The 26,873-nt window shown below is 40.8% G+C and overlaps 1 protein-coding gene across 2 annotated transcripts; it reads left to right on the top strand.

The window, feature by feature from the left end:
• The first annotated feature begins 1,525 nt into the window (after positions 1-1,525).
• On the top strand, positions 1,526-26,873 carry GOLM2 (golgi membrane protein 2). 2 transcript variants are annotated; one of them, XM_076348172.1, is made up of 10 exons: positions 1,527-2,180; positions 8,880-8,934; positions 9,951-10,053; positions 11,121-11,211; positions 12,119-12,263; positions 13,148-13,228; positions 13,581-13,679; positions 15,107-15,280; positions 21,134-21,301; positions 25,149-26,873. In XM_076348172.1, the coding sequence occupies exons 1-10, from the start codon at positions 1,854-1,856 to the stop codon at positions 25,220-25,222; spliced, it is 1,317 nt and encodes a 438-aa protein (XP_076204287.1). In that variant the 5' UTR covers positions 1,527-1,853; the 3' UTR covers positions 25,223-26,873. The 2 variants fall into 2 exon arrangements, with proteins under 2 accessions (XP_076204288.1, XP_076204287.1); XM_076348173.1 differs by lacking the exon at positions 21,134-21,301 and having other exon boundaries at positions 1,526-2,180.

Genomic DNA, 26,873 nt, shown 5'->3' with positions numbered 1-26,873 from the left:
CATTGGAATAAGGAATGCATTTTATACTCTATTCCTTAAATGTTGTTGGTTTTCCTCCTTTTAGGAGGAAAACTGATCCCTTTCTGTTTCTCCCACATCCTCTCAACACCATTTTGCAACTTGGGAGGTACAGAGATTGTAGCATGCATGCGCTGTACCACAGGAGCTCACTCCAAACCCTTTCTCCTGTCTGAGGTGCTTGGCCACAGGAGTGCAGCAGAATTATTACTTAAATCCTATCATAGTGTGCTGGTTTGGGCTGGGGTAGAGTTAATTTTCTTCACAGTAGCTAGTATGGGGCTGTGTTTTGGATTTGTGCTGGAAACAGTGTTGATAACACAGGCATGTTTTTGTTACTGCTGAGCAGTGCTGACACAGAGTCAAGGCCTTCTCTGCTTCTCACCCCACCCCACCAGCGAGCAGGCTGGGGGTGCACCAGAAGCTGGGGGGGGACACAGCTGGGACAGCTGACCCCAACTGACCAAAGGGAGGTTCCACACCATATGGTGTCATGCTCAGCATATAAAGCTGGAGGAAGAAGGAAGGGGGGGATGTTCGGAGTGATGGCGTTTGTCTTCCCAAGTCACTGTTATGCGTGATGGAGCCCTGCTTTCCTGGGGATGGCCGAACACCTGCCTGCCGATGGGAAGCAGTGAATGAATTCCTTGTTTTGCTTTGCTTGTGTGCGTGGCTTTTGCTTTACCTATTAAACTGTCTTTACCTCAACCCACGAGTTTTCTGACTTTTACCCTTCCGATTCTCTCCCCCATCCCACCGGGGGAGAGTGAGGGAGCAGCTGTGTGGGGCCGAGTTGCCGGCTGGGGTTAAACCGCAACACACAGGGGGAAAAAAAAAAAATGTCTCCGAGATGGTAAAAACTTGCCCGACTTTGTTATGACCTGCCTCCCCTCACACGTGAGAAAGCGGCTGCAGCCTGCTGCTGTGAACCAACCCACATCCTGAGCGTGGAAGCCTCTGCATTTCAGACCAGTTCTGCCCCACTCTCCCTGTAAGATATGTGCCATAACGATAGGAGATGAACGGTTTGTGATGCAATCTGATTAAGAATAAATGCTTTATCTGAGTACTTCTTATAAAACAAATAACTATTTCCTCACATAATTCCGAAAACACGCTGTTTCCTCAGGAAACACCTTTCAGTAGACGCGCTGAGCGGCATACCCTGCTTCTTCCGTCCCCAACCGCCCGTTATTTCGCCCCCGCGGGCCAGCCCGTCCCTTTGGGGTCCCGGTGCCGCCGGTGGGGCGGGCGTGTGGGTGCTACCGGCGGTGCAAACCCGCCCTCCCCCGGCACAACCGCCGACCCGCCCGCGCTCCCCTGGCCGCCCCGCAGAAGATGGCGCCCCTCTGGCGGCGGGAAGCTGTGCTCTCGCGAGAGCTCGAAGGGCTTGTCCCCGCGAGAGGCGGGAAGGCGGAAAGGGCGGGGCGGGGGCGGAAGGGCCCGCTGCCGGCCGGCGGGGTGGGCGGTGCGCCGCGGTGGCGGCGCCAGCGCAGCGTTGCGGCCTGTCCCTCCCCGCGGGGCGGGAGCGGCGCCTGGGCCGGCCACGGCAGCGCGGGCAGAGCCCTGCCCCTGGTGCGGCTTCCCCTCGCCCTGCTTTCCTCGGCCGCTGCGGGCAGCCCTCTCCTCTCCTCTCGTCTCCTCTCCTCTCCCCCGCGGCCCCGCCGCCCTCAGAGCCCTCCGCCGCCGGGGATGCGCCCGGTCCCCTGGGGCAGCGCCTCCGCCCGCCGTCCGGCTCCCTGAGCAGCCTTTCTGCCCCCCCGGCCCTGCTTTTCCCCTCTCAGGTGCGGGCGGAGGCGGTGAGCGGGTGAAGCCCCCGCCCGGCGGCCTCCCCCATGGTGGGCTTCGGGGCCAACCGGAGGGGCGGCCGTCTGCCTTCCCTTGTCTTCGTGGCGCTGCTGGTGGTGATCGCCATCCTCGCCTTCAACTGCTGGAACGCCTCGTCCCGCCAGGCCCTGCTGCAGGAGGAGGTGGCGGAGCTGCAGAGCCAGGCCAAGCGCACCGAGGTGGCCCGGGGGCGCCTGGAGAAGAGGAACTCGGACCTGATGGGCAAGGTCGACTCCCACAAGAAGCAGCTGGAGCAGAAGGAGGCCGACTACAGCCACCTCAGCAGCCAGCTGCAGGCCAAGGACGGCCAGGTGAAGAAGTGCGAGGACAGCAAGGTAAAGCGGAGGGTGCAGCCAGGCCCGGGGTCGGCGGGAGGGTCCGCCGGCGCCCCGCGGGGTGGCTCTGCCTGGGGGACACCGTTTGTTCTCGCCTGGTGATGGCCGGTGTCCCTGCAGCGTCTGCAGCCTAAGGATAAAATAAGTCCCCGAAGGCACTGGTTTCTAGAGCTGATGCGTTGGCTTTGGTTGCTGTTGGGACGTTTGCAGCATGCTCGGGTTTCTGAACGCGTCCCTGAAAAGAGCTGAAAATGTCCAGCAAAGGCAGTGTCTGCGCTGACAATGAAAACACTGAGAGCTCACTGTTTTCCAGACAGCTGTTTTTAATTTTTTTTTTTTAGCTTTCCTCCTCTGCTGAGATTATTTGATCTTTTTTGATCAGTCAAAAAGCTATACACAGCCTTAAAACGACAGTTTGTTTGGCCTCAGGGAAAATGAAACAAGTATAATTTTCAGGTGTAGCACCCTGAGCTTGCCTCTCTCAAAATGCCTGGCACGTCAGGGCCTGGTTCTTATGCAGCCAGCATACACTTGGAAAAAAAATTCGTGCTGCTGACATAACGTGTCATTTTCATTAGCTGCGAAGAGACAAGCTAATACAAAATTCAGCTTGCCCTTTTATGTGGAGGTGGCCTGGGGATTTCTTTTGTTGTGGAAGGGAAAATGAGTGAATGCATCAACTTTCACTGTTCCACTTTCATAATCATCACAGGCAACTCTTTTACAGAGGAGTTAAGCAGACAAGTTCTTTTAGTCAGTCGTGTATGGTAGCATGTACTCTATTTGCATGCAGTTCATAATTCTGCTAATTGGACACTGTTTATCACAGTAGGATTTATGGAACTATCACACTCGGGCTTATTTCTGACTGAGTTTGTTTTTCTGGCCCTTTCATACCACACATTTGATGAGCAGTATAAGAAAATGCATTTAATTGTCACAGAAAAATCTGGATACTTACATGTGTCATTACAGAATTAGACTCCTTCAGCCTGATTAAGTTTGTATTAAAGTTATGTTTCCTTTCCTACTGAACCATTAAAATGAAGCCATTTGTGTGTTCAGCAAACGTGTTTTTTAAAATTTTTTAATTTTTTCTGAGATTGGAATAAAAAGCCTGATTAGATATGTAATGGTGGATACCAGTGCTCTCCATTGGAAATAAATGCAACTAACACCATTGTGATTAAAAATATTGTGATACTATAAAATCTAGTTTAATTTATAAATAAGTATTCTATACAGATATCAAAATAGTTAAGTCTAAGAGAGGCTGAACTCAAATTAAAGCAGGTTTTAACAATGCTTCCCCTTGTAAAAAACAGAAAACTAGTAGTTTTCTAAACTGTTGGGGTTTTTGTTTTGGTTTTTTTGTTGTTGGTTTTTTTAAATTTAACTTTAACATGCAAATAGGGGGCAAATAGGTTTAGTTGTTCATTGCCCTCTTCAATAAAAGCAAGCATCCAAAGGTGGTGGTAGCTTGAAAACACAGGAGGTGGTCAGTCACGGCACCACGCTGGAACTGCCTTTCTCAGGCGGTTGAGGATAGTAAAATAACATGAGTTCGTGGCTAGATGGGACAAATTAATGGAGAAAGTCTGCTGAAGGTTGATAAATGCATTGAAACTGCTTCCAAGCTGCAGACTGTTGGAGAAGTGGCTAAGGGTATTCAAGGGAAGTAATATAGGTGAGTATTTGTAGTATGGCTGTTCTTTATGTAGTTGAATTTGATTTTGTGTTCCTGTTATTTAGCCTGTGTTCACAGGGCAATGAACTTGTTTCATGCATTATTGTAACTGACTGACAGGTGTAAAACTCCACTGGTGGTACTCAAGTAAGCTATCAATTATTTGGCTGCATGGCAAGGCTTGCTTTTAATACAAGAAATTTGTATTTTTTGGAAATCTGTAATGTTTTACTGTAGGACACCAGGAGACAAAATGCATGTGCTAAGTCAGGGTGTCTAGCAAGCGTTACTGGAAGCCAGAGCCCACTTTGATGCACATGATATAAACTGAGGTGCTGTCGAGCTGCACGTGCCTGCTGACCACTTTGTTCTCCATAAATCTGGCTGGTCTTTGAATGCTCTCTGAGTCTGGTGTCTCACAGGGCAGAGCAGGAGGGGAGCAAGAGAAATGTGACTAGTAAACCTCACAAATTAATTTCATTGTTAATTGCATGCATACTGCAGTATATGCCCTGTATCTTAGTTTTTTGTTCCAGAAGCTGCTATTCACACTCATGTGAGCTAGTAGCTTTTGAATATCCTCTCTTCTTGTGCTCAAAATGTTCGGTGTGCCTTAATAGGCAAGAATAGCAGTAAGTTTTATCAATAACCAGTCACTGTCCCTTTTTCTCTTCCTCCCATGTGAGTTACTGTCATGTTCTTGGTGGCAACAATCCTAATTTTTTTCTAAAAAAAAACCCTTTAAGTGACTGTACTTTAGAGAGTAGAGAATAAAGCTCTGTTTTAGACAATAAAGATCTGTTACAAAAAAAAATAGTAGTAAGCATAAAGTGTTTAACCAAAAAAGGCTTGACTGATAATTTTTTTCTCTCAAAATAGAATTTGGCAGGGATGTTCTTTGAACAAACTGTTTTTTACCAGTGATCTTAGTCCATTTGTGAAATGCAGGAGCTATAATAAAACACGAACACTGGGAATTCTCAGGGTATCAAGTGATCACAACAGATCTAGGCTTATTTCATAGAAAACTCATTTGAAAGATGCTACTCTGGTGGTTATGGTAGTGTCAATTCTGCTTTATGCTCCTTTGTCTTCATAAGAGATTCTTTGCCTTGTGGTCATGTAAATCCAGTGTGCATTATTCCTAGTGTTGAGGCAACTTGAATTTCTGCAGGCAGCTTCCTCCTAGCTCAGTGATATCTGTAGTCAACCCAAACCCATGTCTCTCTCCTCCCTCTCCCTGTATGCGTAACAAGCCAGTCACACTGCACCAGAATATTGTTTGCTCTTATGAGCAAATGTAGTAGCGTGACCTAGTGTCTTGTGTTTTTAAAAAAAAAAAAAGAAAAAAAAAAAGAAAAAGCCCAAGTTCTTGGGAATTCTCTTCTCCTATCACCCTGTGCTCATCTTGATGAGCTCGTGATGGTCTGCTGGACCTTGGAACAAACCAGAGGAGTTATCCTCTTTGGGAGCTCCTCTTGGGAGTCAAACAGGGATAGTGGTTGCCCCAGTGTTTGGGGAGGTGACGCATGCAGAGTTAGCATTAGTTTCCTGAGTAGTATTTCATGCTTTGTTGCAGCATACAGTGAGGATAGTTTTTTTCATAGCTTTATACATCCCTTTGCAATAAGCTCAAAAAAATGATTGAATGGCAGGAATTTGCGGTGGAAAGTTTCCAAATGGCAACCATCCAGTGTGTAGGGGTTCATAGCTCTGTATTTGCTATTGCAGCTCTCAGGAGCGTGCCTTTCTCATTCCAAAGCTATTGCTGGCAATGCCAGGTGTGTAATACAGCCTTGCCCCTTAGCTGGTGCCTAGAAATGGTGCTTCATAGGATGAAACTGTTTAGTAAAACATCCTTGGCAGCAGCTGGTTATGTTCTTTGTTGCCAAAACTCCTTGATAGCTCCTCAGTTTACAACGCTGTAGCTTTACAGCAGTGATGTTGAGTGCATCTTCCAATCTTGCTGCGTGTTCCTGATGATCACAATGTCATCTCTGATGCTGTACTAATTGCTTGATGATAGCACTGTCTATTCTGAAAAAGGCAGTTGACAATAGTAGAAAGATCATGGAATTGTGGCATACAGACCCTTGTGCAAACAGACTTTTAAACAGCTTTCCTGTGCTGTTCCAGCATGTGCCCTAGCAATGTGTTGGGAATGCCCAGGCTCCTGAAGCTGCACAGAGGAGTACGGACACCTGCTCCTGCTGCTTCGACAGGCAGTTCGGAGGGTGTTCTGGCTAGATAAAGAAATGACTCACAGGGAAATATGGGTGGATGTTTACCATTTACTTCATCGGGAAGCAATACCACCTGTGTTCTGTCCTGCCATGCATAGCGATAAGCTCCAGCATGTCTATAACTTTTTTCCTTGAAGTGCCTTTCATTATATGACAAGACTGTTAACAATTCAGACAGCACTGGAAGGTTGCCTTGCATGTACGTAGCTCCAGCATGCACAGAATTGTTGATGTTTTTTTCTTGTGCAGAGCTCATTGGGCTACAGAGAATTTCTTTTATACATCCCAACTGCTGTGGAAAGGATCTGAGAAGCCACTGAGAAATATGAACAGTACAAATAGGTCTAGACTCAAGGAGACACAGCTCAGAAGGAACTGGACTTGCGCCATGGTTTGTGGAGTGTGTTTTTTTGTGTGTGTAGGTGGAACAGATCCCATGAATCATAAAAAAGCTGCTTCCCTTTCTATCCTTCAGATGAGGGACATTTGCTGTCAGTTGAGCTGTTTTGGATATAAATTCTGTCACTTTTCTCTGAAACTCAATCGCCAAAATGAAAGACTCTGTGATAAAACTGATGTTGTCTTCAAATCAAACTCCTGCTAACAGACAGGCAGCCCTCCCCCAGCCCATTACAAGTCAAACATTTTATAGGATGAACAGAAGCAAGCCAGTAAGAAGGCTTTCTGTATTATGAATTCTGATAGATGAAGGTTTGAAAACAGAACCTGCTGCTTCCCAGGATCTCCTTTGTTTGTAGATTTATTGGGTTCTGGGAAAGAACTGCATTAGAGTGGAAGACAGGAAAAAATTTGGTCGCTATTGCCAGTGGCTTTGCAAAATAGGGAAAGATACTTTTTCATTAATGCTCAACAAATCACTCTTTTTGTATCTGTTCCCCTGTCCCGGTGTCCATTCGATGGAGAGCTGGCAAGATGGGCGCCTGTTGGAATAGAAAGGCTTGGCGGTTGCTCTTGTATTGTGCTTCTGTGTGAAGTCCTCACCACAGGGGCTACTTGCACTTTTGAAATAAAGCACAGGAAGTCCAACACAGGCTTTCATTTAGTTGAGTTGTTCTTTGTGCATCCTGTAACTAGAGTGCCTTAAATGTCTTGGTGGGCAGAGCACATGTGTAACTGGTTCTCAAATGCATGGCTCTAAGGTGCCGAGAAGGCTCCTTAAGTGTCCCTATTGGGTGTTTTTATTTTGTATCATATTTCAGAGCAATATGGTCAGGTTTCTCAGGTTACCAAAAGATTGCATCATCTGCCATTCTTTCTTTTTTTGGGAAAAGCCTTGTGAAGTGGCTGGGCGTTCCCCCCCATAGGTCGCCCCATCGCAGTGGTGCCTCTCCACACTCCAGAAACCCTCTTGGCTTTTGTTCTCTGCCATGGGGCAGGGTTTGCTGCCAGCACTGCCCGTGTGTGCATTGCTGCTAGGGATTAGCCAGGATACTGCAGTCTGGCATAAACAAAACCCTCGATGGAGCACTCTATTTCATAAGGAGCCTCTATTTATGTGACTGGAGCTGTTGGATGCGTGCCTCCGTGTACGCTCTGTTCTGCAGAAAATCACGATTTCAGCAGTTCTTGTATGGCCGTGGTTCCTAAAGTTATAAATGCCTGCCTCAACCCATATGGGACGAATTGAATCAGACGGTCTAGAGTTTGAGTGCCTCTTTTAAAAACAAAAACATTACGCGAAACATTTTTAAAGAAATGAATAATTTGATAAAAGGGAAGGTAGAGGTGGGTGGAGGAAGTCTTAAATTAAGGGCATATGTCTTTTTTGTTTGTTTTGACAGGAAATGTAGGTAACTGAGTGAGACGTTGAGCTTCAGAATCTGTGTGGGAGTTGAAATAGCCTCTGTGTGTGTGTGTCCCCCATCCCACACCAGAGTAGGTGTGCTTGTGCTTCATTTTGGTATTCCGAGAGGTAATGCTGACCTTGTAACCCAAGAATGACAACCCTGTTTCAGCACCCTTTCTAGAGTTACCGTTTATACCGATCGTGAAGCTACAAGAAAAATAATTACAGCATCAGTGTTGGCTGATGACGGTCGTGGATTTTTTTTTTCACTCTTTCTCAGTATGTTCTACGCATGCATCTTTCTGTTCATTTCTGCTGTTTTTTGTCTTTACATATGTCTTTATGTAAGACCAAGACAAAGCATCTTAATGACTTTAGCGGTTGGACTTGATGATCTTAAAGGTCTTTTCCAACCTAAACGATTCTATGATTCTATGCTATTTTTTCCTTACTAAAAAATACCAAATTAAAAGCTGTTGTGGAAGTCTAATGGTGTCAGATTCTCTCTTAAAAATAAAATGTGTTATGAACATTAGGTAGCATCACATAAAAAATTTACTTTAAATATACATTAGGTAAAAATTGTTTTTGCTAATGATGCTGTGTGTTTATTTTTATACACTTATGCTTTGACATTGGAAATTCACCATCTCTTTCTGCAGTATGAGAATGCAGTGTGTTTATTTTAGTCCTGACAACCTACTTTTTTGATAGAAATATGTTCTGGAAATAAATTTAAGTCCTTGTTAGCAGAGCCTAAATACAGTGTTTAGGTTGATGATATCACTTATAGATAACTAAATATACATTACTTATATTTACAAGAACTTTGTATACATAATTCTGATAATCCTTTGCACACATTGTCTTTACAATGAAAACAAATGCACCTGAGTCTTCGCAGTCTAAACCCTCTCTAACCTGCTGATTGTCTATATTTATATAACCATTTCTTCTTTCAGATTAAGCTGCAGAACAACATATCATACCAAATGGCAGACATAAATCGTTTAAAAGGTAAGGAATTTATGGCCAAACGGTGATTTGGCAGACTGAAGTTGTGTATTTTTTAACTGCCTAGGTACTGCTGAATATATTTGAAATGAAAGATCAAGTGATGCTGGAACATCGCATAATGTGAAGTTTCATTATATTTGTTTATTACCTAGTCTGGATAAGTGTAGGGTTGGCTCTCGTAGACTTTGCTCTGCTGTCTGCAGAAAGAACATGTATTCTGGCACTGCTTACTTCCAAGACATTAGAATCATTTTCGTGACCAAATACACAGTTTAGTATAGTTTGGATAAGCAACGTTATGATACTTATGCTGGGTTAGAAAAGGTCCAGAAAACATCTTTTAAGGCTGTTATATACAGACATGATTACAATGCCTGTAATCTTACTGTATGGGTTTCAGAGTGACCTGGAACAGCTAATGCCAAGATTTGTACATGCATGCAGACAACACACTTGGCATTTCTGCCTGTATCTATGTAGTTGCACCTTAAAATAGTAGGAAGCTTAACAATTATTTGTAGCTTGAGGAGCAGGGAGAAGAGCTTCTAGAACAATTGTGAAGACAGGAAATATGTATTGGTTTTATGGTTAGTGTGCAGGTACCTTCTTTTGTACACTTATTGCAGAAAAAGAATATTTGACCATCGTGCCTAAAGTAACCTAGTAGTACTTTTGTGTTACTCAGAATAACAGAATCTTTCAGGAAATTAAGGAGATTTCCAACAGATAGGTGAAATAACATTGTGTAAGTCTTCTGTATGAAAAGATGAAGAAAAATTTAGGGGTTTTGGCATAGTATCAGAAGAATTGTTCTATAATTCATAGTGACATCTGGCATACATGAGTAAATTGGCATCTTTTTCAAGTTAGTTTAAGAATCTTTAAAGTATATCTAGAAGAAATAACACAAAACTTGAGCACATTTTTAACTTATATAGCAATATTGAAAGTTGTATCCACCATGGGGCATTTTCTTATATTTCTGTATCCATGTTGATGTTTGCTTTTTGGTCTAGAGCAACTAGCAGAATTACGTCAGGAATTCATTCGCCAGGAAGATCAGCTTCACGAGTACAAGAAGAACAATACTTACCTTACAAGGAGATTGGAGTATGATAGGTATGTCTTCAAGAATGTTAGTAACTAGGTTTGTGTGTGTAATGGAAGTCTGTATTTATTAAAAAGTGCAAATTAATCCTATTTCTGCTAATCTTCAAACTTGAGTGTACTCACTTGGTGATGTAGCTTTGACTTAGCTAGTTGTTTGATTTTAAAGTTCTATTTTTTTGTGGTGTTCTACTCCTCCCCTCAAAGTGAGATATGATCTAAGAAAAATCTGACTTACTGGAATTGTTCAGCATTGGACGATTTTAAGTCAATGCATTTTTTATACTGTGGAGATCTTAGTTGACAAATACTTGGAAGAGTTTAATTGACACAGTTCTGTAAGCCACCAGGATTGTTAATTACTGTCTTTCTAAAAGTGTAATTTTATTTTTTTCAACTGAAGTTGAAAGCATTGTGTAGATTGAAATTTTAAGTTGACCTCAGCCTTTTAAGTTTATGATGGAGAAGCAGGGTAAACAACTACTTCTGAAGCTTTGAGAAATGAGGGAGATTATAACACTTGAGAAAATGTTTGAAACTTTCACACACAAAAAATATTCTTTACTCTATGTGCTATGTCGAGTATTTGCGGGTTTGTGGGAGACAGGAATTGGATCTCTCTGTGGCTTGTTAGAGAAGTTGGACACTTAGGTGTGTCATTCAGATCTTGTTATTTGAGTTGGTAGCAGTAACCGATAGCGGTAGTTGTGCATCTTCTGTGTTGACAGCCATGGGAGATATATTGCTTTCCTAGTGGAATTAATATATGCTGATGACAGATTAACTGTGAAGCTTGACTTTTTGGTTGCTTTCCAGGTTTTGGAGGAAATATGTTCAAGGCCATTCTGTTTATTTTACTGTTTTTCTGCTCTGTCCCTATTTTTTCCAGTTCTGCTTTCTTTCTGTATTCAGTCCATTTCCACTCCATACACATTCCAGGACAAGGCTTTTTGGACAGACTATTCTAGTTATATCTCAGGTTTGGCTTTTTGTGCCACTTCATATTTTTCCCCCTATTTTATTTATGGGAGAGCAGGTACAATAAGTGAAATATAACTAATAATGTGTTTCTAATCAAGTCTGCAGTGTGGGCAGCAGATCAAGGAAATGAGACTGCAACATGAAGAAAACATAAAGAAATTAATGGACCAAGTTGTGCGGGAACAAAAGGTAATGCACAGCTAAGTTTCTTTGAATTAGAAGAGCCTGAAGTCTGCTGTTTGTTTGACTCAGCATTTCAGATATATGGAGGCCTTGGACATTTCTCCCCTAACTTTTTGTTAAATATCGTCCTGAGCAGCCCTAAATGGGTATTATATTAAGAATATCTGCCTGTTTGCTCAGTCAGTGAACTGAGCCTTGAAGATCAGGCTTAATTCTTTGCTCTGCTACAACCTTCCTACATGACATTATTGCTAAGGATTTCAGTTTCTTCTCTGTAAAACGGATATTACTTTATAGCTCTCCAGGGTAGGATCTGTGTTCTTACAACATTATATAGGTTATTGCAAAGGGGAACCTGATCTCTATTGAGGCCTCGAGGTGCTAATGTGATGCAAATAACAATGGTAATTGAACGGTATCAAGGGTGTAATTATGTGGTGCAAGCTGCCAGTAGAATATGGGCATCTTTCCTACAAACAGATGAAATAACCTGCTTTTCTTAAAATTTCATTTCCTTACTGGATATCCGTTTACAAACATTTCGAATAATAAGGCAGACTTGAAGATTTCAGTCAGATCTTTCTTAAAATCTAGAATTGTTTCAAAGTCTCTGGCCTGAGGTTTAAGGCCTTAACCTGTTTGCGTTATACTTAAGAGCTATATATGCCAATATAAATGTCATACAGCCAGCTGTATTTTACATTTTCTGTTCAGTTGTGTGTCCATACTCTCATCTCCTGTCCTCAGGATTCAGGTTTGTATATAGAGGACTTCTGCTGTTGTTTGCTTTGGTGATCATCTACTTCATAAATGTGATTTTGCTTACCCAAAGTAATCTTGAATTTGAGGGGTTTTGTTCTGTAGTTTTCAGAGATGTGCTTAATATTGGTTCCTTATGAATTTGTTCTATCAGGCCACACAAAAAATTCAGTCCAGTAAAGACACTGAAGTAAGTCCCAATAATGATGACCAGGCAATATCTAAGACTGTTCCAGAGGCAGAAGATAAAAACACAGTAAAGAATGAGCAGCCTTCAGATCATGTTGTAAATGGCAAAGGTATTTCCTTTTTTTTGTAATTTCTGATAGATAATGGGCCAATTGTGTTGTATCCTTTGCTATCATACAGAATCGTGCATTTCTCTGAAGTAGAACAGTGAATTATTTGGCTCAGCTAACTTGATTAGCTGCATGTGATTGTACTAAGTTTATAGGTATCCAGAGATTGGCATGTCCTTTCTCTGGATCCTTTTATGAAAGTAGTTTCTTGCACAGTTTTGTGTTCACTTTGTTGGTTCATTTGGCATATCCTTCCTCATGTGACCAGTTGTGAACTGGGGATTGCCTCTCCACTCCCTGTGAGATGTGTCTTGGGGTGAGCTAGGGAAGGGGCATGTTGTTGGAGAGCTGGAATCTTCACAGAGAGGGTGGCTGGAGACAAGGAGCATTGAAACCGCTGTGAGAAGTCTCTAGCTGGGTAAGTCAGCAGGAACAGTGGGGACCTTTGGTTATCAGAAGCTGTACAGGAGGCTCTCGGTGAGTAACTATTGCTGTTGTTTCCTCCCTGTAGGCCTCTCCAAAAGGCAGATGGGTTCCTTTTGTTTCAACTTCTTGTGCTGCTGAATCAGCACCTTTTTGTATCAGTTCAATGTCTGTTCTGGCCAGCTTCTTGCAGCAGGCTTTTCTTACTCGGCTACCAAGAGCAGTGCATCTGTTTCCCATCCTTTTCTGAAGATTGCACTGATTTTGGGAGCACTGCTCCAAAGCAGTCTTCAGTGACTTCGACGGTACAATGTAAGGAGTGTTGTAGTTGCATCGTCAATATGGGACATGTTCTGTGGATAAAGGACTTTTCTTCTGGTCTTAGAGCCTTACACAACAGGGAAATTCACTGTTCAAACTTAAAGGTTAATAAGGCACGCTATCCTATTCTTGTTTTACAGAGAAAATCAAACCAGGAGGAGATGCAGGCATGCCTGAAATAGAAGATAATGACCCTGCTAAAGCTGAAGATACTCCCACTGGTTAGGAGAAATAATCTAATACTTTCACATTTGGGTTCTTGGTGGCGTATATATTCTGTTTGAATACCATCTGTTTCATAGTGAATGCAAAATTTTAAAATCTGTCTATGGTAATACAATTCAAGTGGGGTGTAAAATCTGATATTTTTTACTGTGCTTTAGAGGTTTGAATTCTCAAAACTGAAGGCTTCTGATAATATTCCCCCCCTGAAATCTTGTATTTTATGTTTTCATCTATCGTTTAAAAACAAGAAAACAACAACAAAAAAAGTTTACAGGATTGTTAGAGGAAGAACCCATATATAGTGTGTTTGTTTCATGTTAATGCTTTTGTCCATGTATTTTATTTTAGCTTTAAGGAAGCCACTTATTTCAGCTCCTAAAAGTGAAGGTCATCAACCTGTTATAAATCTTCCAACTGAACAGCCTCATGTTGCGAATCTGGCACCAGGTAAAATTATTATTAGCAGGTGACAAGTCAACATTTTGTAGGAAACTTACCATTTAATATCTGCTACCGTATCATGAATGTTAGATGTACGTGGCCAGCCCCTTTTTCATGTTTGTTTTCCTTTTTGTAACCACATCAATGATCAATTTCTGTAGGATACAGGATTGAGTGTGTTCTTAGTCTGGCCTTCTGAGGCACTGGGGTTGCTGGTTGTATGGTCTCTTTTCGTCCCACACACACCCAGTAATTTCTGAGCCTTTTAACCAACTTCAGCCAAATTTGAGAGTTAGAAGTTTCAAAGGTAAGTGCTTCAAGATTTCTCCACTGGACAGAGGAGAGTAATTGAAGTTAGTATTCCTTCTTAGGGTTACTAATTAGATACGGCTGCAACATATCATCAGGAGTTAATTGTTGATCTATTGGTAGCCAGTTATACTCAGAATAAACAATGGTACTATCACTTGCTCAGTGTCCTCCTCTTTCTGTGAACAGCTCGCTCGAGGGTGATGTCGGGGGGGAAGGTTTAGGATGTGAGAGAACTAAAATTACTGCAGTGAAAGGGTTTAGAAGAATTGCAGTTAGAAAGGACACAAATCCATAGAAAATATACTTAAATTTAATGCTTGTGGATCAAGTCACTTTGCTTTAATGTCAAAGAGAACGTTAGGTTATATCTGCACTGCAAGTGGCATATTCAAATACTGTCCTGCTAAAAACATTAAATATAATGTACTTGTTATATATCTGTGACATGACCAAACAGCTTGAAGTTTTCTGTTATGCCCATTATTGCTTCTTTTGAAAAAAAGGCAACAGAAGTATTTCTTAATTTCTTTCCTTTTGCAGTGTATGTGTAAGCAGATTAGAATACCAAAATTAGTGAGCTCAAAGTCTGTATACATATTTAAAGTTTATTATTCTCAAATGTCAGATCTTTTAAATAGTTCGTTTCTTTTTGCTATTCTGAGGTAGTCCTTCATTTTGACTTCTATTAATGAGCAAACATAAAAGATAGCAAGTGAAAAGCTCGCTTTGTTGAATTTAGAGTTTATCAACAGAGGATTGATGTGAATTTCAAGGGGACCAGGGTTTTCTGTATTCCTTGGTTATGTAGTCCTGTGATTCTGCTTATTTTTAGCATAACTTCTGTGACTTACTGCAACCTTCTCCTCAGATCATAGCTCTTGAAACAATAAACGATGCTTAGTAGATTTGAAAAGCAGAATCAGCAGGAGAATAAAAAAAACCATAAACGTATTATTGTTCTAGGCTTCATCAAGCATTTAAGTACATATAGAAAATCAGCTGAGAAGGTAACGATTTAGGATTGATTACGTATTAAAATGTGATTGATTAACTTTTGTGATAACACCATAGCCGCCTTCTGGAACCATGTAAAAACCGAACACACCTTCCTCATTCTGTAGGTTTGCACAGTGACAATGATGGAAATGCTGATACTGTGAAGCAGATACCTCCAAATTCTCTCCAGCACTTAAATTTTGAAGAAAATATGGAAAATCAGAAAGAACACAAAATTGAAACAGACCATATAAAAATTCCAAAGAGCAGAGTTAGTGACTTGCAGAAGATGAAGCAAAGTAAGTTGGCCAATATCATATACTTCAATATATTAAGAAAATCACTTCATTTTCTATCTGTAATAGTGCCTGTCTGGAAAATAGGAACCATTACAGTGGGTGCCCCTCTGGAGACTAAGCCTGAAAATAAATGTAATATGTTACTATGTAAAAGATATGCCTTAATGTGTCATCTTTCATATATATTCAGTCATTAAAAAAAATTATTTGCTTATGGGAATTTAAAATGTTTTTGGAAATTACTACACATTTAAATAGAGCAAGTGAAGACTTTTGACACATGCATGATACTGAGTTATTTATATTCATACTGTATTACTTAAATACGATGTTTTGGGCAATATTGTAAGAATTCAGCCCTTACATAGGGGTTCTTTGTGGGGGTATATGTATATTGGCCAGAAGTTCGTTCTTCTGTGAGAGGAAGTTTTCCAGAACCCTTCTCTTCCATGTCTGCTCCAGAAGGAAGCCTTCAGACAGGAGCAGATCATGTATTTGTTTATGGTGTATGACGGTGGTAATACTGCTGAGGCTTAGTGGGCAGACAGCAGGTAAGAACTTGCAAATACACATACAGCTGTCTGTGAACGGTTGTTTTTGAGATGCATCTCTACGTTGCAGCTGATACTGTAACATTGGGAGAGTATTATGCCTACAGCATTTGATTTAGCATCTTCCTATAGGAACATTATATTGAAACGTGTTTCTTATGGTATCAGTGGAGATACTATACTCCTAAGTATAGTATAGAGTATACTGACTAGGTATACCTTAACCTAGTTATTTTTAAAGAACTAATTCCAGTTGTTTAGCATTTAGGTGGGGAATGGGCATCTGGAAGAAAAAAAAACATAGTGCTGAAACGTCTCCCCTTGTGTTTTACCCAAATAAGATTTTTCTTTATTATATAGCTATTATAAATTCAACTTTAATTTTCTTTGTACTCACAGCTAAGTAGCTTTCACTTAGGCTTTGGTTTCTATGATTAAAATCTGTCTATACTCCAAGTTGACAAGTTATTACACCAGAACAGCCATTTTCAGAGTCAGAAAATTGGGAGGAAAAAAGGATTCTATAGCCTCCTGCCAGAAACCCGTGTTAATTCTGTGGATCGGATAAACAGTGGTGCAGAACTAGCAATTTTGTTGAAATAAAATCATGAATTGGTTGCAGTGATCAATGAAAAGAATTCTGAAAGGTAGGGTTACTCTTGGGAACGTGAAACTATTAATTCATTTTTGTCATAAAAGGTTTAGTTTGGGAAGTTCCCTTTGTTAGAGTTAAGTTGTTGCAATTTCTTTTCACGGTCTAGAACTTGACTGGCACTTCTGTAGCTTGGAGAAATTGCAGGAAACAATGTTAACTTCTAGCAATCTCTTAAATATTCCTTGAATAACAGACAAATAAGTTTAATACTCCATTTATTCTTGCAAAATGTTTTAGTTACTGTTCTGAAGCAAAGGTTAAATTAAAACGGGGCCTGTGAGCATATAGTCAGGTTTGCTAGCAGATAGATGTAGGGTGTGCATTGGCATAAAGGGATGTACAGGGATGTGGGAGTTCAGTGTCTTCTCTCCTTGTCCCCGCACCCCCCTGTAGCCCCCCAAAGGGTCAGAGGCTAAAGCCTGTAGATAGTGCCAAACCTTAGCCGAGAGGTTTAAGAAGCTATCCGAAATGGTTTCTGAACCATTAACAACTTTGAGAGATGTACCATCATAACACAAGAAGTCTTTAAAAAGTGAATGGAAAGAGGATTTGAGGAGTTCTAGAGAGACAGCAGCCTAGCTTTGATACCTGGAAAGGTAACCGAACAAATTCTCAATCAGTTTGAATATAATATGACAAGTGGTTAACGTGGATTTTTTAAGAACAGATTGCGTCAAAGTGATACGGTCTGAAAAGTATGTATTCAAAGGAACGAAAGCAGTAAAAACAGGAGTGTGACTTCGTCGTAGGCAAATTAATGGAGATCTGGTCAGGAATAAATTGCCGTTTGGTGGGTGCACAACTTTAAGAAAAGAATATTCCAGGCATAGGTATCACTAACAGATTAAGTTTAAAAGCTTCTCTTTAAGAAAAGAATATTCCAGATAAAGGGTATCACTAACAGATCTATTTGAAAAGCTTCTGTGAGGTTTACAAAGATGCATCCTTTGCTTGGCACTGTTTGGTATTTTGAGTGCTGGATGATAAACAATGTATGAGATGTGGCTTCAGCAACATAAGTTTGTAAACGTAAAAGTAGTCTGCAATTAAGAATAGAGAATTACATGCACAGAGTAAGCGACAAATAGCAAGTGAGCAGTTCAGTCAAAAACAATGTGGTCAACAGTGGATATTAGTCACTAACAGATGTCTGAAGTGAGGTTTTTCTTCTGGGATGTGTTAACAGGAATGTCAAATAATAAGACGGAGTAACTAACTGTCTTACCTAGTGCTTGTGAGGCCATCCTCTGCCTTTAACTATCAAGGAAAGATGATGGGAAGCTGGAAGGAATTCAGGGGAGAGAAAAAAAAAAATAAATAGGGCTTAGTATGAGGGAGGAAAAAAGCTCTAAAAAGACCAGGGTTGAAGAGGTAAGGAATGGACATCAATTTACTGGGTTTTTTTAGAAACAGATCTTTAGGGAAGGCTTCAGTTATTTTAATCACTCATGGATCTTCCTGATGGAGTGGGGATAGGTGTACTCAAAATTGGCATGCAACCTGTGCAAGCTTTTCTTCCACTCTGTGCATCCTGAGATGCACTAAGACTATTTAGTTTATCAAAGGAGCTTGTTGAAGATCCTGCGCTTGTCTGACTGAGTGACTACAGCTGAAATGACAGAGCTTCGTATTTCAGTTCTTGGGGTTTTTAAATGGATTGGCTGTCTTCCCTGGTAATGGATTAAATGATGTGGGGGGCTAGCTTTGTAGGCAGGAGCAGTGAATGAGATGTCTCCGTTGTAGGCTGTGAATGGGTACCTAAGAGTCAGTAATCATCACTGATTAGTCTTTTCCTTTTCTCTTTGCTCCTTCATATTTGGAATAACTTACATTGTAATGATGCAATGGGGGTGGGAATTCCTCTGTCATGCGTGGAAATAGCTAATCCAGGTTTGCAGATTTATTTCCTGATTGATCAGCAGTGGGTGTTCTGAAAGGTGCATTGGCGATAAATTCATCCCTCTGGTATAGAGGAGTGCAGCTCTGGCACACAGCTTTCACTGTCGATAATTCCCTGGCTGGGGTTTTGGTTAGAGCGCTGCAAAACTTGCTGTGCATCAGCCCATGGGATGAGACAAGTAACCATCATTGGTCAGGGTGTCTGTCATATCCGTCCAGTTTCAGAATCGGAGAACTTCTTCCCAAAAGATCTTTTCCTTTTTTATTTTGATAGTGTAGATTTAAAAAGTAACTTTGATACTAGGTACAGAGATGCGCACCTTGTGGCCGTTCGGTTTCAAAAGAAGCAGAACCTGAAAGTGACTGCAGCAATGTCACAGTGCTCTTACCTGGCACCCTGGAAAAACACCTGGGTGCAGCAAACCTCCAGTCCATGCTGCTGTTTAAAGTTGTCCTGTAAGTAGGTCCTTAGTGATGAGCATGTGGGCAGCTGCTCTGAGTAGTGTGTTTGTAAGGATTCAGCTTTGAGTAATAACCTGTATGTCTATTCAGCATTCATTTCAGCAAATGTTACCTGCAGATTTTAGCATCAGTGACATCCTTATGGGGCATCCCATGCTGTCACTAACCTCTTGTGCTCCATGACAACACATTCCACTGTGCCTCAAATAGTCGGTCCACGTAATGCTTGCGTTACGGACGCTGACTCATGTTTGGAGTGATTTGAGAGATCCACAAGGCCATCAAGATTCCAGATCTTGTCTGTCTGTTTCAGAAAGCAATTGGTGCATTGCTGGCTCTAGCTACCAGCGACTCCTGTTCTGGTGTTTGCCTAAAGTCTTGGTATCCCAAGACCATTGTATATGCCTTGTGTTAGAGTATTGATGTTGTCCCCGTGTTGCGCGAGAAGTCATCTACTGCCTAAATCTTTTGTACACCTGACTCTGCATGCACAGGCACTGGAGTTGCTGTCAAGACCGCCTAGCCCAAAACGACTGCTGGTGAGGTTTGTGTGTGCTCAGGGTCTCAGCCGTTCCTCCCTTGATTTGAAGCAGCTTGAGTTAAAATACCAAATGCTTAAAGCAGAATGAAGCACCTGTAGTGAAAGAGTAGCTGCATCCTGAAGCTGTGCTGGAATCTGAGCTTGCCAGGGCTGTCCTGTACGCTGGGCTGCTCATGTGAGCTCCAGCTCACAGGCCTGTATGGGCTTGCTGTGTTTCCTAGGATCTCTTTCTAATATTTTAACCTTTCCTTCTGTCAGCTTAAATTTATTCAGTACTTGTTTGTCACAGTATTTCTGGCATATCTACAGGCTCGTTTTTTCTGTAAGTTAAGTGCATTCAGTTGTCTTTGCATAGCTTGTTTTATATTTAACATGTGCGACTTGTATAGTTCTGTCTGCTTTTTATATATAATGCAGTGTCCAAAAATACAAACAATAATAGCAAGGATTACTCAATTAGACATGAATGGAGAATGAATAATGTATTAAACTTCTGATTTCTAAACAGATCATAGTTTCTTCTTGTTTATTTTATGAAAATAACTGAAACTTCCATTTCTGTACATCTGAGCTGCGCTAGATGTGAGTCTTCTGGTTTTCTTCCCCATCCAGATAAGCACTATGTTATTGTTTCTGTCCTGATTTTTATATGCTGCCACATATGATAGTTTTCATTGTTTTAAGAAATAATTTCATTTTTACATCTGTCCATTGTAACCCCAACCCCCTTTTTAATCCTAATGTTGAAATCATATTCTTCAGTTTTACTTCTCTGTTTAATTGCTTCTACTGCAAATCACTTAACATCTGCCTTGGCAGACTTCTTCTCAGTCCATTTCCAGTCTGTAAAGACTGTATCGCACTTTAATCCTATTTTTTGTCATTTATAGATAATCCCTCCAGACTTGTATCCTCTGCAGACTCAGTGTTGCATTCTTTAAGCAGTGGGCAAGCAGACTGAACTGCATTGGACTTGGAACAGATCTCCTTGTGTCCCATTAAACACCAGCTCTGAACTTGACATCACACCATTAATCTTTCATTGTGTGCTTGGTTGACTGTCTAGTCATGTCATAGTTCCAGCTAATTCTTGTGTTTTCTTCTGCATTGTTTCAGTATCTGGAACTATTCTTAATTCTTTGCTGGGAGACAAAAATACTGGATTCAGAATATTTTGAAAACCATTAAAGCTTAATAGGAAACCAGGGTGTAAAGCCAAATTAATTAGGTAGTTAAAAAAATCAGAGATACAAGGGAGATCTTTGCTAGATTTTTACCCTTGACAGTATGGTACACACTCTGCAGACATTACCGTATACGAAGACAGCAATGTAGTGCTCCATTCTGTGTAGAAGAATGCCAGTCCTCCTCAGAAAAAAGTCTAGATACAAAACCTTCCACTGCATGCTCTGCGGCATTTTAAGAAAACTTTTATTAATGTTTGTAGGTAATCAAAGATGGAGCTTTTTGTCTGGATGCTTTCTCTAGCTCTTTTCTCCAGAGTGAAGCTTATATCAGATTTCACAAGATCCAAATGCTGAATGACCAAGTACATCCTCTTTGCACGGAGGTGTTCCATAAGCCTTGTTCTCCCCCTGCCCAGGCCCTCTCCCTTCTACCCCCTTTCTCCTCCAGCTGAAACTACTACAAAAACCCGACTATCTTAACCCGCGGTCTGCTTTCGTTTAGAATCTTCCTATTTCTTTCCTCTCTGCTTCTGACTTAATCCTTTGCCTACTTCACAGGCCGATTCTTTGATGAGAATGAATCCCCTGTTGATCCGCAGCAGGGTTCTAAACTGGCAGATTATAATGGGGATGATGGTAACGTGGGTGAGTATGAGGCAGACAAACAGGCTGAGCTGGCTTACAATGAGGAAGAGGATGGTGATGGTGGAGAAGAAGACGTCCAAGGTGAGCTTGGGCCTTATCTCCATCCCATTGTAATAAAATCCACGCTGAGTTTACTTGTTGAATTTGTGTAAAGCCTCACTATTTTTAGCTGATCAAAAATTTCTAATATAGAATAAATAAGCTTTAGGCAATCTTTAAAATTTGGTCTTGCTCTCCGTTTGAAAGCAGTGTTACAGCAGTTTTCGGTGAGAGGATGTCGATACCTTATTTCAGTTGTGTATACGGTTTCTGCTAGGAAAACACAGACACTTCAAATTTCAGAAATGGTTTTGTCTAAAACCCCAAATCTGGTATCTAGCTACTTGGGATTAGTCTTTGACATTACTAAAGCAGTTTTCAAATACAGAAGCGTAGGTTTTTTTTGACTACTGCTTTTGTCATACCTGCCTTGAGGTGGTATGCAATGAGGTCTCAGTTAGCAATTCTAAGTGTAATTTTCGTGCATTGTACACAGATTCAACAGGCTTCTGGTTTTCTTTGCTAACCAAACTTCCAAACTCATTAATCTGGTGCTAGCCTAATACCTGTGTATGCATGTTCACCACCTCCTGTTCTGCATGTGTTTCAGTGCATCGCCCCTTCATTGCTTGTCTGCCATGTACCTGCCACGTTGTCTACCATTCTCCATCTAGTTGTTTGGTAATACTTTGTGAAAGGCTTGCATGTCTGTAGGGTGAAAATGTTTACGTAACCATATATAGTATTTCCAATTAAGGAAAGTGCAAAATAAAGGGGGGGGGGAACCCCCAAAACGATTGAAGTTCTACAGGCACCCTGATTTTGATCCTCATAATGCAAGTTTTTTAGCTGGTAGTTTTTCAGACTTATTTAATTGGTATCCAAGCATAATTAATGGGAAAAGCTGATAAAAAGCAACTGATTGCTGTGGGCATGCATCTAACTATGCAGTGTAAGCATTTTTTGGCTGGACTGGTAGTTTGAAATTCATGAACAAGCAAAAGAAAAGTATGGATCAGAACCCTGGGCAATTAATTAACTTACTGATAAAAATGAAAACTCTGCTGCTGCTCCAGAAGATGTGGCCTGTTTTGTTACACTTTTCCTCAAAACTAGCAGCGGATTTTAGTCACTCTGGATTGCTAACATCTGTTCCTCTGGACGGGTTATTATTGGGTTGTAATTTGCTTGTACAAGCTAGCTTCTAAATGAAGGTACAAAAGTATATACAGCTCCTTCTGTTGATGCTGTGGAAGTAGCAGGCTTGCTTCTAATGACGATGATCTTGTAACGAAAAGGAAAGCATGGTATGTCGTGCATGTTTGTATGTCTAAGCTCTGCTCTGCAAATCGAAGCAGTTGTGTGGGCTGGGTTTTTCATGGTTTTTAGTTCAGTTCCCCTTAGTAAGCAGTGGGTGATGCCTGGCTCCTCACCACAATAGTTCCTTTACTGGACTTCAGAATATGATTCTTGAAGTTTTAACTAAGGCCACGTAATCGTTACTGAATCTGTGCTAACTTCTCCCATTCGCCTAACCCAGCCTTTGGGCTCGTCTTTACCCACAGCCATTGCGCTGCCGACCAGGAGCGTGGGAGGAGGTTGGCTGCCCAAAGCAGTGCTGGGGCGCAGTGCCGTGTTCCTGCCGTACGCAGCTCTTGCTGTACCTCAGAGCTCCGTGCTGATTTGCTTACCAGCACGAATGCATTGCTATGGTGGCCTTTACAGGGAAACTAATGGCTTTAGGTAGCAAGAGTTAATACCACATATGCTGTAAACTGTTACCAGGAACATGAACAGCATTCCTGTATGCCACTTACAAAAGGGTGGGTATGATACAGTAATAAGTGGTGGAAAATTGTTAAAAAACATAGAGATTGTGCTTATGTAGCTTGCGATGCAAGGGATATTTGAAAAAATAAGAGCTCTAACTGACAGTGGCCTCATAAAACTGTTTCCCATTTAGATGTGGTACCTGTCAGTTCACTACTGTGGTGGCTTTAAATTTGGACTTGGTGAAAATCTTTTTTCTGATCAACCCCTCTGTATATCTGTATAGACATAATGGATTTAATATCTGGTAGTAAAGATTAAAGAGTGACTTCTGGAAGCCTTTTCATGAAGAATAGCCTGAGCGGCGTATGTTACTACCTCAGACTTAATTTTTCAAGCCCTTTGTTATGTTGCTTCCTAATAACTTGTTGATTTGAGATACAAGTCATACAGCATGGCAAGTTGGTACTTCCAAAAGTAGCATTTTAGAAAAAGTGTCTGCTTTAGTCTTTACAGTAATTTGTTTGCAGGGTAGGAGAGGATAGAATTGTGGGGGTTTGGAGGGAGGGTGGTTACAATTGTTTAGGGAGGAAAAAACCCTGAATTTCTGTCTAAAAACTATTAGAAAAACATCACATGGTTTTGCATCAGGCTAGAACAAATCATGTGGCATGTGCAAACAAAGCAATTTAATTAAACATGTTTTTCTGTTGCCACTAGAAATGTGTGGGCCTTAGATTGAAATTATCAGAGGAAAATACACAAATTTGGGAGATACGCTCATGTGAATGTCAGTATCCAATCTGGCATTCCTTCTTCCAGTCCACCTGTTTGAAATGCAAGGTGATATTTAAAAGTTGTTGGCTTCTGCTATAGTAAATATGTTTTTGTGGTGGCTGGATATTAAATGGATATACTGAGGATGCACAAGGGTTTTTTTTTAATTTTATGATTTTTCATGAGGCTCAAAAACCAAAACCCAAGAAGTCCAGAAGTAGGACAGAGCAGAGTGGTGGAGAGAGACAGTCATTCTGGATCTGAAAGACAAGATGAAACATCTTCATGCTTCCAGTCAAGGACGAACCTGTAAATCCACTGTTAAAGATGAACCAAATGCAGCTGGGAAAGATGTGGCGTGCCTGAAGCAGCCACTTTGCATCGGTTGTGGGGCCGCCTACAATGCATTGCCTCTGCCCTGCTCCCAGCTCCTGCTGTGTGTTTCCTGGCTGAGTATGCAGCTGTTCTGCAAGTCAAGAGTAGACGTCTTGACTGATGGGCTGAGTGTTTATCACGTAGGAGCCTGGCTAGGTGGGTTTGTTTCAGTTGTGAAGAGTAGTGGTGAAAAATGCATTGTTGATTCTTCAGCAGTGCCGAGAGAGAGAACAGGGATTCCATCGATAAGAGGTTTGAAAAGGTTGAGAGCTGCCTCTTACGTTTTTAAGTCTCTCTTCAAATTTTACCCTCAAGTCTGATATGAGATAGCAGTATGTAAAAACATTGACAGCAAAGTCAACTCCAGCATTAGTAAAAATCCCATCACTGAAAAATGTGCTGTGCCACATTTGTGTGGAAGGGATCATTTTTCAAAGCAGAGAAGTAGGTGGAAAAAGTATTACCTTAGTCTAGAGGGGGTTATACTGACTTGTCTGTGCTTGTCCCATGAGGTATCCAACCTTTGTAAAATCTTAAATGTTATTAACTCTAGAATGGGTTAAAAAATGGCAATGTAACTTTCTGAAGTAGTTGACTTTGTAGTTGGGTTTTAGTGGGAGAGTTTGAAACCTTTAAAGGAAGATTCTCAAATTACAGTAGTAAGTTTAACTAGTTCTACAATCTCTTAAGTCAATAAATCTCTGAAACGGTTGCAATAAAACCAAAGATATTAAACAGTGTGAAGTCCCGGTTCTTCATGAGGGACAACTCCCCGAGTGCTGACAGCTGGACTTGTAATTGCAGGCCCACATGTGTTCTCTGTATTTTCCCCGATGACTTCATTCCCATAACCAGACGAGGCCAATTCAGTGTGGATGTATGCATTAGCAGCATGTTCTGGGAAAGTATGTTTAAATATTTTTTCAGTAGCATCACATCAGATTTGATCTGAATATTTTAATTGCAGATGATGAAGAAAGAGATCTACAAAATGACCTTGTTGATTATGGCAAGCCACGCTTCAGTGATGGTGTTCTTTAAGGCTGGAATTAAGCAGGAAATGTAGATGAGATCTCCACTGAGGAACTTGAAGTGCTGCAAAACTGAACCATTTTTACTTCAGTGTTTCTTACTTTAAAGGAAGCTGATAATTTAAGTGATGAGTATACTCAAAGTCAGCGAAGTAACAGAAGGAAACAGTTCTGTACATATGTACATAGTTGTACTATTGCAAATTGTATTAAAACTACATTTTTGTTGTTACATTGAGCCAATTACTTAGACTGTACCTTATCTGTAATAATCTTTACATTTAAAACCGATATTATAAATACCGGGCTGAATTGTTTCTGCAATTTAGAAAACTTTGTAAACTGGAAAACTTGTACAGTTTGTATCTCATGTAACAAATACACTGTGGAAACAATGTACAGCCAAAGGACTCCTTTTCTACAGTAATACCTGTATGAGCAAAAATACTCCTGCTTTTCACATGAGTGCTGTGTTTTTGTATTTTGCAGGTGAGCTATCAGTTGAGAATGAAAACTGAATGTTTAAAAAATTGCTCCTTCCTTAATGTAACTGAGGAAAGGCTATGACAGTCTTCGGAAGCAAGTACTGTTTTAATTCTCGTATACAATGACCAAATCTCGTAGCTAGAGCTGGAAATCGGTGATATTAGAATCTTAATTTGATACATCCTGAAAAAGTGTGTAACTAATAGGTTATTTTAAAAGGTAATATAAATAATTCAGCACAGCTTGTAGGAAATATTTGTGTATGTGTTAAAGAGAGCAAGTGTGTTAGTGAGAAACAGACAAGTCTACATCAGCTTTGTAGGAACCTTAACGGAAGGAACAACCCTTACCCTCGGTAAATACATTGTATACACTGTTTTACTGTCTCAAGAGCATCCATCCTGTGTTGCAGTCACTCCAGTTAATTTACAATTTAATACTTTGATACAGATCTCTCAACATCTGCCACGTTCCACGTTTTGATTTTCTATATCGGAAGGTTTGTAAGTTAGATACTTTTTGTATTCTGTGTTTAAGCACTTTCTTAATTTTATGGAAATGATTCTGTTGATCTACAGTAGTGAAAATTAAGGTTATTAACCCAACCTGCTTCTCCAAAAGGGCTACTGTGAAAAGAAATTATAGGGCGTATGACATGGGTGATTGTACTTTATCTCTGTACTCAGGTTCCAATTTGAAGTAACAGTTAAGGTTTGCTCGATGCCAGTTCAGTGAACCTTTTAAATAAATTTCAGCGGTCATACAATTATTTTTTTTGGCCACAGGGGTCTTCTACCAGTCTTAAATATACAAGAAATAAAAATTTCCGATTCTGGTGATGCATCTCAAAGGTTTTTTTGTTTAAGGCTTGAGCTCTTCATTCCATACTTCTGGGAGGCAGATGGGGGGGAATAGCCCTTTGCATGGTGTGATGTACTTTCAGTTGAAAATAAAATGCTGAACCTGCTCAGAATTAGATACCATACTAATACCACACAGTAAGTATAAACTTGTACCAGGACTCTAAGAATAGCAGTCTTCAGTAAATACTGTATTTAAGTACTACAATTTTTTGTTTGTCTTAAAATGTAATTTCACCCTGAATTAGGTGTTAACTTGATTCTTCTAATGAAAGCAACATTTATGGGTTCTAATAAATTAAGTTGTTTAAAGTA

This window comes from Aptenodytes patagonicus, chromosome 10 (assembly GCF_965638725.1).
Source record: "Aptenodytes patagonicus chromosome 10, bAptPat1.pri.cur, whole genome shotgun sequence".
NCBI lineage: Eukaryota > Metazoa > Chordata > Aves > Sphenisciformes > Spheniscidae > Aptenodytes > Aptenodytes patagonicus.
This window is presented reverse-complemented; position numbering and strand designations above follow the sequence as displayed.